Source organism: Nannobrachium achirus (assembly GCF_963921795.1).
Source record: "Nannobrachium achirus genome assembly, chromosome: 4".
NCBI classification, from domain to species: domain Eukaryota; kingdom Metazoa; phylum Chordata; class Actinopteri; order Myctophiformes; family Myctophidae; genus Nannobrachium; species Nannobrachium achirus.
Window position 1 is genome coordinate 62,479,916 of NC_137813.1, and position 13,389 is coordinate 62,493,304.

At 39.9% G+C, this 13,389-nt stretch overlaps 1 protein-coding gene across 1 annotated transcript; it reads left to right on the forward strand.

Moving 5' to 3' along the window:
- Nucleotides 1–4,948: 4,948 nt before the first annotated feature.
- Nucleotides 4,949–6,358, forward strand: LOC308283063 (nuclear factor 7, ovary-like; the record flags this gene model as incomplete). The annotated part of the gene is made up of 1 exon (XM_080723450.1): nt 4,949–6,358. One exon carries the CDS (start codon nt 4,949–4,951, stop codon nt 6,356–6,358), a length of 1,410 nt encoding a protein of 469 aa, XP_080579576.1.
- Nucleotides 6,359–13,389: the final 7,031 nt, after the last annotated feature.

The following is a 13,389-nucleotide window of genomic DNA, read 5'->3' on the forward strand; positions in this document are numbered from 1 at the left end:
TACGTGTGTGTCTACAGTGTGTGTGTGTGTGTGTGTGTGTGTGAGAGAGAGAGAGAGAGAGAGAGAGGGTGTTGAGTCTGCCTGCTCAATAGCGCCCCTCCTTTAACGTGTGTGTGTGTTTGTGGTCTGTGTGTGTGGTCAGGAGAGGTATGGCTGGCGACAGACATACACGGCGACAGACATACACGGCCAGTAACATCGTGAAAGCGAATTACAGGAGTGGTGTGACCACCACTCAAAAAAAAAAAAAATCTTTGAGCAGTACTACAATACTATACTCAAATAAATTAAGGGAACATTTTGTTCCCTTAATTACTTTGATGACTCCAGGCTACATCACTCAGGATACGTCCCAGGTGCATCCATGCCATGTTTTCTTTTCTTCGTTTTATTATAGTGAAATTATAATAATTTTGTCAAATGTTTGTCTTGATATGAGCCACGGACGTTGGGCAGGCAGGTCCCCCCCCCCCCCCCCCCCCCCCCCCCCCCCCCCCCAAGCACGTGAAGGAAGTAAAATCTCTGCCATGTGCGTGTGTTTTTGTCCCTTTAGCAGGAACAGAACATTAAGGGCACACTAGACAAGGAACTTGCAAATACACGTTCAGGACAACCACAAATCATCTGAGCAGAGGTTTCCAGCTAAAGAAAGTGAACTGAGAAGAGGAGAAAATGGAACGTGGTCGTCCTCAGATGAGCCCTCAGTTGTTCCAGTCATCCTGGTTCTCCATACAACCTGCCAGCTCCTTGGTGCTTTGCACGCCATGCGTCTGTCTTGACCCATCTATGTATGTTTGTGGGACGTCCTGGTGACCTGTGCACCAATATTAACTGGCTGGACGAACAGGGGATGATAATGTGTTGGTAGAAACATCCTTGAACAAGACAGTGCAGGTCCGTGACTTGCATGGCTGTCAATGCCGTGTGAAAGAGTCAATGTGAGGCCTACAGTACATTGTAAAGCACTTTGAATGGTCAAAATGCATTCTGAGAAACACTGCTGTTGTCTTTATTGCGACCAAAGGTCGCATTATACCCTGAAAAACCTTGTAGTTTGTCTGACTGTCTGTACAGGAAGTGATGTCAGTGTGATGTCAGTGAGTCACAGTGATGTGGTACAGCATGACTCATATGGGCATAAAAAGGATGTCATGTGACATCACTTCCTGTACTGACAGTCAGACAAGCTACGAGATTTCTCAGGGTATAAAAGTCAATATATGGTGATTCCCAGAAAGAGAAAAAAACCTTTTATGTCCATACATGGAGATTTCTGATGTCATAAATTCCAGGTCGAAAATGAGAATGTTAGGGTACCATATATGGCCCATATATGGAGATCCACAGGAATCAAACCAAGGCCCTAACTCACCAAGGCCCTGCTTGGCATTACTAATTAACATACGTTTTTTTTATGCCCATCTCCATGCATGTATATGGATACATATTATTATTAATAAAGGATAAAATAAAATAAAAAGTCCATATATAGTCATTCCCAGAAAAAGAAAAAAACCTTTTACTTTGTTGACATTTGTCCCTCAGGGCTCTATTCTTGGTCCTTGCCTTTGTCCTGATAATTAATCACTGTAAGTGTGTGTGTCCATATGCACATATTGCATACAACGTAGACAAATGTACAATTGCATTAATTTAATAGTGTTCAAGTATCTGTGTGTGTGTGTGTGTGTGTGTGTGTGTGTGTGTGTGTGTGCGTGCGTGCGTGCGTGCGTGCGTGCGTGCGTGCGTGCGTGCGTGTGTGCGCGCGCGGGTGCGCGTGTGTACATGCACATGCGTAGCTATCATTGAGGAGTCCAAATCTAAAACTAAATCTGCTCGTCACTGCAATTAAATCCTCAATTGTCACTGCAGGGTTATTTGCATTGACAACATGAGAATGGGAATTGAGAACGATGAGATACAGTTGAGATACAGCATGTGTGAAATGCATCAGACTATTATTATGATACTTTTCCTCTTTTACTGAACTCAACTGTACTGTATTTTTGTTCCTAATATAGATAACCACGTTGGATGAATCCTTTTATGACAAAGTACAGTTGTATGATGGTTAGCAGAGGTCAGTATGTTAAATATTAAATTAGTTTTATTAAGCCACAATGGGTTGGTGTCGGTGAGGTAGACTATGAACCCTGCAGTCACTTGAATCACTGTCAATAAAATGATAACACCATAATAAAATATTAAAACAGCTTACTTGGAGGTATCGTGGTTATAAATATATCACATTGCCCTTTCAAAATGTTGCTTGACAAAAAAAGTATGTGTTTTTACTAATTTGTTTGTATGGATAGTATTCAGTACACTATGTCAAATTCTTCCATGGGGAATTGAAATGAAAAGGAAGAACATTTACATTGTGTGTGTGTGTGTGTGTGTGTGTGTGTGTGTGTGTGTGTGTGTGTGTGTGTGTGTGTGTGTGTGTGTGTGTGTGTGTGTGTGTGTGTGTGTGTGTGTGTGCATTTGTGCGTGTGTGTGTGTGTGTGTGTGTGTGTGTGTGTGTGTGTGTGTGTGTGTGTGTGTGTGTGTGTGTGTGTGTGTGTGTGTGTGTGTTTGTTTGTGTGTTTTACAAGTCAACCAAACTAGAAAATAATAATAGACAGGTCTGTCTCCTCATAGTAGATTAATGACAGTTTGTTCCCATGTTAATTTCTCAGTGGAGCTGCTTGAAAACATCAGCATAGTCAAATCACTTGCTGGATGGAGCATCCAGGTCATGTTTTTACCTTAAACTTTTGATTTAAGGACACAAAAAAATGTGTTTGACTTCATATCCATTTACATACAATTATTATAAAATGTACGATTTGACCACATATTGTGGGCATGTCATAAAAGTAAAGTTAAATATGCGAAATATACGATAACAGGCCCATAATAATTCTGCTTTACAAAAAAAGTGTATGATACTGAAACTGTATCTATGAATATGAGAAAGTTGAATCTGAAACATAATTTTGTACAATATGTAGTGGGGGTCCCTGCTGTGTATCTCTCTCAGCTAAAAGCTAACAATGCAACATATTGTGATCTTGAAGATCAGCTATTTTCGGTTAATGTTCCCCTCAGAAAAGGAATGCTCAGGTTCAAGTTGTAAGAAATAGATTTGCACACAGTAGCTCCATTCAAAGGTTTTATAGACATCCTCCTGAGTGACGTTTGGAGGAGAAAGCTCTTCTTCAGACTCCAAAGTCAAAGTGCAGTAAGAAGACAACAAATATACTGATGAATTGGACTTTGAAGTGTTTCTACTGTCAGTCAGTGGTTCCCAAAGCTTTTAGATCAAGCCCCAAAAGAGAAATGAGACATTATGAATAGCAGATCTACAAGCTTATAGATCTGCTATTTTCTGTATTTATTTATTTATGGAAATTATTCGATTTATTTTATTTTATTCATTAAATATTTGTTAGAATTGAATGCAATTTAGTTTTTAATAGATTGTTTAGTTTTTTCAACTCCTAAATCATTTGAAATAATATTATATATTATTTATAAACAAAAGGTTATATTTACTCGCGACTCCCAAATAATTGGTCCACGACCCAGACATGGATCCCGACCCACTGTTTGGGAACCAGTGCTGTAAGTGATACTGCACTGGTTCCCAAACAGTGGGTTGGGACCCATGTCTGGGTCATTATGAACGATGATTTGACCTTTGCTTTGAGACAAATAAATAGACTAGTTACTGCACTTTTATATCTATTTCTTCCCCTTTGATCTGATTCAAGTTGTTAAACTGACATAACTCAATTCAAGGATTAGCTTTTTACATCCTTTAATATCAATGTAAATCTCCTTCCTTTTCATTTCAATTCCCCATGGAAGAATTTGACATAGTGTCAACTGAATACTATCCATACAAACAAATTAGTAAAAACACATACTTTTTTTGTCAAGCGACATTTCGAAAGGGCAATGTGATATATTTATAACCACGATACCTCCAAGTAAGCTGTTTTAATATTTTATTATGGTGTTATCATTTTATTGACAGTGATTCAAGTGACTGCAGGGTTCATAGTCTACCTCACCGACACCAGCCCATTGTGGCTTAATAAAACTAATTTAATATTTAACATACTGACCTCTGCTAACCATCATATAACTGTACTTTGTCATAAAAGGATTCATCCAACGTGGTTATCTATATTAGGAACATATATAAAAAATACAGTACAGTTCAGTAAAAGAGGAAAAGTATCATAATAATAGTCTGATGCATTTCACACATGCTGTATCTCAACTGTATCTCATCGTTCTCAATTCTCATTCTCATGTTGTCAATGCAAATAACCTAGCTGTGACAATTGAGGATTTAATTGCAGTCAAGAGCAGATTTAGATTTAGATTTGGACTCCTCAATGATAGCTATGCATGTGCATGTGCACACGCACACACACACGCACGCACGCACGCACGCACGCAGACACACACACACACACACACACACACACACACACACACACACACACACACACACACACACACACACACACACACACACACACACACACTAACCTGGGCTAACCTACGTTCCCAAAAATGCCATGCATGTGATGAAGACGTCACATGCTAGTTTGACAACCTGGCACAGACTATATGAAGGAGTTTCCTTGTGTGTCAAAGCTCCACCCAGACTTTGCCAGATCATACAGTATAAGACCATAAGATTCACGTTCAGATAAAACACAACTTCCAGTGAGGAGGACAGACTGTCTTTCCACAGCTACAGGAGGGAATACTGACCCAGACCACTGGAACCTGCTGCTGACTCTGTCAGCTGAATGGACTTTAACAAGAACCACCATTCAAAGTGAAAGTAAACTTCAGGGAACATTCTAGAGGAGGGAGTGTTACCACCACTGGCACTGGCTGATATCCTGGCTTGAGCAGCGTATTTGAAGCTACACACTGAGACCAAATGGCTTCCAACGCATCTCGCCCAGAAGAGGATTATTCATGTCCTGTGTGTTGTGACATCTTTATAGATCCTGTTGTTCTGTCCTGTAGCCACAGCTTCTGTAAAGCCTGTCTGCAGGAATGGTGGAGAGAGAAGGTAATAAAAGAATGTCCAGTTTGTAAGGAGAAACATTCAGTGGATCCACCCAGAAACCTGGCTCTGAAGAACCTGTGTGAGGCCTTCATACAGGAGAGACATCAGAGAGCTTCAACAGGGTCTGGGGTTCTCTGCAGTCTGCATGATGATGAGAAATTCAAATTGTTCTGTCTGGAATGTCAACAGCCGGCGTGTTTTGTGTGTCGAGATTCTAAAAAACACATCAACCACAGATTCAGACCCATCGATGAAGCTGCACCGGAACACAAGGAGAAAGTCCAGAAATTACTGAAACCTTTACAGGAGAAACTCGAGGTCTTTAATAAAGTTAAAACAAATTATGATCAAACAGCAGAACACATTAAGGTCCGGGCCCGGCACACAGAGATGCAGATGAAGGATCAGTATAAGAAGATGCATCAGTTTCTACAAGAGGAAGAGGAGGCCAGGATCACTGCACTGAGGGAGGAAGAGCAGCAGAAGACTCAGATGATGAAGGGCAAGATTGAGGGTCTGAACAGAGACATATCAACCCTTTCAGACACAATCCGAGCCATAGAGGAGGATCTGAGAGCTGAACACATCTCATTCCTGCAGAACTACAAGACCACAGTGAAAAGAGTCCAGTTCACACTGCAGGACCCACAGTCGGTCTCAGGAGCACTGATAGACGGGACCAAACACCTGAAGAACCTGACCTTCAGAGTCTGGGACAAGATGAAGGACATTGTCTCCTACACTCCTGTCATTCTGGACCCCAACACTGCCTATCCAAACCTCATCCTGTCTGATGATCTGACCAGTGTGAGATATGGAGATGAACAACAGCTTCGTGACAACCCAGAGAGGTTTGACTTCTGGCCCCGTGTCCTGGGTTCTGAGGGCTTTAACTCTGGGACTCACAGCTGGGATGTTGAGGTTGGAGACAGTTCAAACTGGGAACTAGGTGTGTCAGCAGAGTCTTTTCAGAGGAAGAGTACGGGAGGGGGTCAACACTGGAGCATATGTTTATATGAAGGTAAATACAAAGCACGTTCCTCAACAGGGTCAGTCACTGTCCTCTCAGTGAAGCAGAACCCCAAGAAGATCAGAGTCCAGCTGGACTGGAACAAAGGAAAGCTGTCCTTCTCTGATCCTGATACTAACACACACATACACACCTTCACACACATGTTCACTGATACACTCTTTCCATACATTGAAACTTGTTGTCGTACTGTCCCTCTGGAGATGTTACCATGGAAGATCAGTGTAACTCTGGAACCACGTAGTTAGACATGATGATGATGATGATGATGATGATGATGATGATGATGATGATGATGATGTATTAATAGTGCCAACAATAATGGTAATTAATATTAGGGGATTCATAGAAATGTAATTGTCTCAGTAGCAGAGCAGGAATTTCATGGAGGCCATGAAGGCCATGGCCGCTGTTGCTCCTCAGTTTGGCCTTGTGCCCCTCAAACCAATGTCATGACCTGAGGCCACAGTGGCCTTAATGCCCCAGCTGACTGTACCACTTTCTCCTCTGTCTCTTTCTTGTCATGTAGACACCAGTGTTTTTTTTTTTTTTTTTGAGATTCTGAAATCTTAACTCCCCATATTTAAACCAATCCAGTGACTTTGATTGGTGCAAGGCTGGGCATAGAATAGATGGTAAATACCATCATTTTATCCATTTCACTGCAGATTAGGTTATCATCCCTAACCCTTAAATTCAACGATATTCTTTCAATTGACTAAATTTGATAGCCTTCCTGCCCAGGCATTTGGCCTTTGTGCCCTCAAAAAATGGACAACACCAAAGGCCAAGTGGCCTTGCCCCTAAATTGACGAAATTCAAGGCCTGCTCAGTAGTAAACATTGAGATACTTACAGTAACTATAAAATCTATCAGACTATTATTTTGAATCTTTTACTCTTGAACTTAACTGTAGTCTAATGTACTTTTTACCAATACTGTATAGAATCATCACATTGGAACAATCTCTTTGACATTATGACATGTTATATAATATGATGGTTAGCAGAGGTCAGTACAGTATATTATAGTTTTATGAAACCACAACGGCTGAGATAGGCTATGAACCCTGCAGTCACTTGAATCACTGTCATTAAAATGATAACACCATAATAAAATATTATAACAGCTTAAAGTAATTGGTGGTTCGTAATACTGTATGTCACGTTGCTCTTTTGAAATGTTGCTTGACTAAACAATTATTTGTTTTTAACTAAATTGTTTATAGTATTCAGTTTACACTCTCATTTCTTCCATGGGTAATCTGAGAAATGCATTCACATGAAACAGGAAAACATTTTACATTGATATAATGAAGGATACAAAAATCTAATCCTTGAATTGACTGATGTCAGTTTAACAACTTGAATCAGGACACATCCTCACAGATCCTTTAAAGGCAGGTGCTGAATCCAAAAGCACACAAAAAGGCAAGAAAGAGTGCAGTAAAGTGCAGTAACTATTGTAGGTTATTTATTTGTCTCAAAGCAAAGGTCAAATCATCGTTCATGATTTTGGGGATAAAGATTTACCTCAAGAACAGATTAGTGCAGTATCACTTACAGCACTGGTTCCCAAACAGTGGGTCGGGACCCATGTTTGGGTCATGGACCAGTTTATGGTTGCGAGTAAATATAAACTTTTACTTATTTATTCCTATATGAAGTAGTGAAAATAGCAGATCTATAAGCTCACAACGTGGCATGGCGTGAAGCGACATGTTGTGAGCTTGTAGATCTGCTATTCGTAACGTTTAATTTCTCTTTTGGGCCTTGAGCCAAGAACTTTGGGAACCACTGACTGACAGTAGAAACACTTCAAAGCCCAATTCATCAGTATAATTGTTGTCTTCTTACTGCACTTTGACTTTGGAGTCTGAAGAAGAGCTTTCTCCTCCAAACGTCTCTCAGGAGGATGTCTATAATACCTTTGAATGGAGCTACTGTGTGCAAATCTATTTCTTACAACTTGAACCTGAGCATTCCTTTTCTGAGGGGAACATTAACAGAAAATAGCAGATCTACAAGCTCACAACATGTTGCATTGTGAGCTTTTAGCTGAAAGAGATTAGAGATACACAGCAGGGACCCCCACTAAATATTGTATAACATTGTGCTGCAGATTAAACTTTTTCATATTCATAAATACAGTTTCAGTAGCTTCATACAATTGTTTGTAATGCAGCATTATTATAGTGTTTTGTAAATATGTTTTTGTTTGTTTCTATTTACCCACTTTCCTTATTAATATCTTGGGTTTGTGTTAATGTTTTTTTTTACATTTAACACCAAAAATAGCCTCTCTACAAGCTCAGAGGCCTGTTATCCCTGTTTTTTAAATGTTATAATAATTGTATCTAAATGGATGTGAAGTCAAACACATTGTTTTCGTTTCCTTAGGAAGTGATTTGACTATGCTGATTTTTTAAAGGCAGCAGCTCTGCTGAGAAAAGAACATGAGAACAAGGGGAACAAACTGTCGTTAATCTACTGGAGACAGACCTATCTATTATTATATTCTAGTTTGGTTGACTCAGTTCTGGTCAAACACACACACACACACACACACACGCACACAGATACTTGAACACTATTAAATGAATGAATGTATTCTACATTTGTCCACGTGTCTAGAGACCAGGGCAGGAATTTCATGGCCAAGGCCATTGTTGCCCCTCAGTTTGGCCTTGTGTCCCTCAAATAAATGTCATGCTCTTAGGCTTTTGTTGAGATTCTGAATTCTGAATTCGTAATTCCGTCTTTAGCATGGATAAGTAAATACCATTATGTATTCATTTTGCTGCAGATAGTCTATATATTAAATGTAAAATCATCCTTAACCCTTATATTCAATCAATTCTTTCAATGGACTCAAATCGTGTTGACTAAATGTGGTTTAAGTGGTAAAAACAAGTATAAAATGTTTTCAAATATTCCCAGTCCTCAGCCTCACCCTGTGTGCTGTTGGCTCCCTCTAGTGTCAGTGAAGGTGTAGTGTTGTTCAATCAGTGGAGGTTATACATGCAGCTCATACAACCTCTGTTCTACACAGCTACTGTAGGTCCCTTCCACACCATGTCATAAACAACATGTCTATCACTAGTTGATTTAAACTACTACAACATGTACATCATAAATACTATATACCCATATATAGTTATATCTTTTATCTTTATTTTAAGAGAGGGAGTTAGCTTTGTGGACAACTTGGTGCTTTCTTTGATTTTATTTTGTAAAACAAAACATATATGTCAACTCAATATTCTCAACAAAAGTGAAAACATCCAAAACACTGAGGAGACTCCATGCTCACTACTTATCAGAGTAGTTCAGTTCCTACATACAGTGGTTTCTGAACGGCAGACATAACAAACACAACCATTAGTTGTGTTGCTGCCTTCACCCAGTGCTTTGAAAAGCTCCTGATACCTCCTGCTCCAATATGAAGGACCACACTACAATATGTGCAATGCTTCTGCTTGGGAATTGTTTCCTTCCATGCTTTGAATGTGATGGTGTGGCTGTAGGTGAGACTACAACACTGCTAATGTTTAGGAGGCCTGTCAGCTGTGATGAGAGTCTCCACTTTATGTGCACTAATATGGAGACATAAACTGCAATCTGAGAGCTCTGGCACTTTTAACAAGAGAGTCACTGGTTATGATTACATGAACACCAACATCTCAGAACAACAGTGGGATAAATGTACCTGGAATATTCTGACAATGTTCACAATGGTGTTTGGCAGCACTTCTAATGTACTGACAACCCTGATTTACTAGAAAAAGTGGGCAGATACAAATAGAGATTTTAGAAAGCAGGATATTAACCACTTTTTGCCCTGGTGTCACTAGCAAAAATTCAAGAGTTGAAATTTCAGGGTTAAACATTTCAGAGTTGATTTTAACTCCCAAAGTGTAATTTTAACACCTTCATATTTAAATTGGGTTCAAAGTTGGAGTTATTTAAAAGAGTTGATCATGTCATTGTTACCCAACACCCAAAAGTGTAGTTTTTAACTCTTTCTGGTGTAATGGTTAAGTGTTTGGAGTCAGAGTTACCCAACTCCGCCTGGGGTGTTAATTTTAACACTTTCTGATTTAAATGGTGTTCACAACAGACAAGGCAGGCACATTTCTTCAATGTGTGTTCTTCTAACAACATCATTTCATGGTAAGTTCAGACTTAGTGAAATAATTGTAAAGGTGTGCTCTGTGCTGCAAACATAACTGCAGTATGTATTGTACAGTATATACTGTAGGCTATAGGCGACTTAACTGCTGTATTTTATTCTTGTTTTCTTTGTGGCTGAATACATCCTTGGGATGGGTTAAGCTCATTCCTAAGAAAGAAACAACATTATTACCCTGTGCCAAGGCATCTGCAGTAGCATATTTGGTAGCATGTCCTTTTGTACAGTGTGATGTACTGCAGAGTGTGTGGCAAGATCTTCTCCAGAAGAGCAACATCAAGTCATGGATCAGCATCTCATCCCATGCCAGGCAAACCGCTCGCTCTGAGCATTTGATGAACTTTTCAAACCACATTTTGACCATGGCCATCTGATGCTTATTTTTAGCCATGGTGATGTTTTTTATTGTATTAATTTCATTATACCTTTTTTTTTAGCTTCAAACCTCATACACCACATATGTTGAAAAGGGCCAATTTATAAGACAATTCTTAAGTGATGCTTATGTTTCTGTACAAGAGCATAAATAGTGTGTGGTGCTCCAAAATCAAATGCTTTAAATATGTTGTCATGCCTAGAGTGAGGGGTAAAAACATTGTGTTCATTAGTTGAAGTAACAGTATCATGCGTTAAGAATGAAGCAAGGTGTATAATTAAACTGTCTGAGCTATACTGTTTGATGTTCTAAAGTGTTTCAGATGAAAGTTTGTCGGCATGAATGACTGAAAGACTGACTGGACTGGGAGATTATGGTCAAAATAAACATTTTAAACTGTTTTAAAGTGTTTGTCTGATTACTTTAGTAATTTGACTCTAGAAAGTGTGGACCTATATAAACCCACAAAGAGAGTTGAAATTGACTCTGTGGGAATCAATTCAACACCAGACTTTTTGCTGTTTTGGGGGGTGTAAACTGTCAAAGAATATTTTCAAAAATATCCCATCGTGTTTGGAACTTGTAGATTGTTTATTTGTGAAAGTATTTTCTTTGAATAGAGTTTAAGGAGTCAAAGGCATGTATACAGTATATCCTGAATAAGACCATAATCAGATATTATTGTATATGTACAGTACAATATGTACAGTACATAGTCAGTGTGGTAGAACATCCCAGATGATTGTTGTCCTCATAGAACATCCCAGAGGATTGTTGTCCTCATAGAACATCCCAGAGGATTGTTGTCCTCAGGGGAACACGTCAGTGGGCAGATGGAAGTCTTTGAAGGTGTAGAAGGAGATGTCACCATGGTCCACCACAGCAAAGGTGACAGGAACGTCCCTGCTCTGGAAGGCCAGCAGTTTGACAGTCTGCAGGTCAGGAACTGGACCCTGGAAGCAGTGTGAATGTGACATAGAGAATTCATTTTGACATTTTAGTGTTGTCAACACCAGTGTCTCCCAAACGAGGAACATTGGTCTGCCTTGAAACAAGCCAAGATGTGTCAACCACAAATTATTATACAACATATACAACTATAAAAAACATGTATTATATCAGTACTTTGTGCACAAAGGTTTCCAAATACAGTCACATTCTATACATTAGAACAACGGCCTTTGAGGTTTTTCAGGCCAATGACCCCTTAGCTGAGAGAGAGATGAAGCAGCGACCTCCCCCTACATATTGTGTTGCAGATTAAACTTGTTCATAGATTTCATAGACAGCTTTATAGAGATCAATGTTGTGTTCATTAATGAACTTGTTTTTTTCTTCTTCAATTCTCACAATATCCTTTTTATTATAACTTGGGTTCATGTTAAAGCAGCGTTTATGTAACTTTTCTTTTTATGAATAAAATGTAATTTTGTCCAATCTGTACGGTCTGTATGTTAATACAATATAACAATTGGGGAGGTTGTATTTTGTCTCCCTGATCTTCTATTGAGACATTTAAATGTGTCAAAGGTCTTGACTCACCTAGACACAGGATCTTACATGAATATTGACCTGATGGTCAAGCAGGCCGGCTTACCATGAGCTCATGGTTAATGGTAAGCATTACAGCACAGGTGCAAGAAAACTGGTTCAAATCCGGGACAGAAGAGGAAAGTTGTATCTCCAGACAGTTAACCTTCACTGTTGGCTCTGTACTTGGTCTGCTTTTTTCCAGTGTTTACACCGAAAATATCTCTGGCTTATGTTCCCCATCCTACAAAGATTTGGCGGACCCCCTGAGGACCCCCTGTTGAAGACCCCTTTCCTAGAAGTACATTTGCCCATTGGTGTATCTTGGCCACAAACAGTTTTAAATCCACTGTACACTGTATAAAAATACACTGAACCCCTGATGAGCAGGACTGTCTCCGTTGTCAGTGTGTGAAAGAGTTCATGTTTAGCCTACCCTACACTGTAAATTAGACTACTTTGACCAGTCAAAGTAACATTTATTCCATTCTCTCTATTGTTCCCTATCAATAGTAGAACAGAATCAATAAAAGTGTGTGTGTGTGTGCGTGTGTGTGTGTGTGTGTGTGTGTGTGTGTGTGTGTGTGTGTGTGTGTGTGTGTGTGTGTGCGTGCGTGCGTGCGTGCGTGCGTGCGTGCGTGCGTGCGTGCGTGCGTGCGTGCGCGTGCGTGCGTGCGTTTGTTCTTGTGCGAGTGTTGCAACAGGTCTGTGGTGTGTCAAAGCTCCTCCCCTATCTGACTCAGAGCACTCAGGAAAAAGAAACTTACAGTACACGCTCTGTAAAAAAAAAAGAAAAAAAGATTCACGTTCAGATCACAACTTCCAGTGAGGAGGACAGACAGTCTTTCCACAGCTACAGGAGGGAATACTGACCCAGACCACTGGACCCTGCTGCTGACTCTGTCAGCTGAATGGACTTTAACAAGAACCACCATTCAAAGTGAAAGTAAACTTCAGGGAACATTTAGAGGAGGGAGTGTTACCACCACTGACTGGCTTATTTCCTTTATTGAGCAGAGTGTTTGTTGCTTCATTCAGGGACAAAATGGCATCCAAGTCGTCTTTCTCAGAAGAGGATTTTTCCTGTCCTGTGTGTCATGACATCTTTAAAGATCCTGTTATCCTGTCCTGCAGCCACAGCTTTTGTAAAGCCTGTCTGCAGGAATGGTGGAGAGAGAAGGT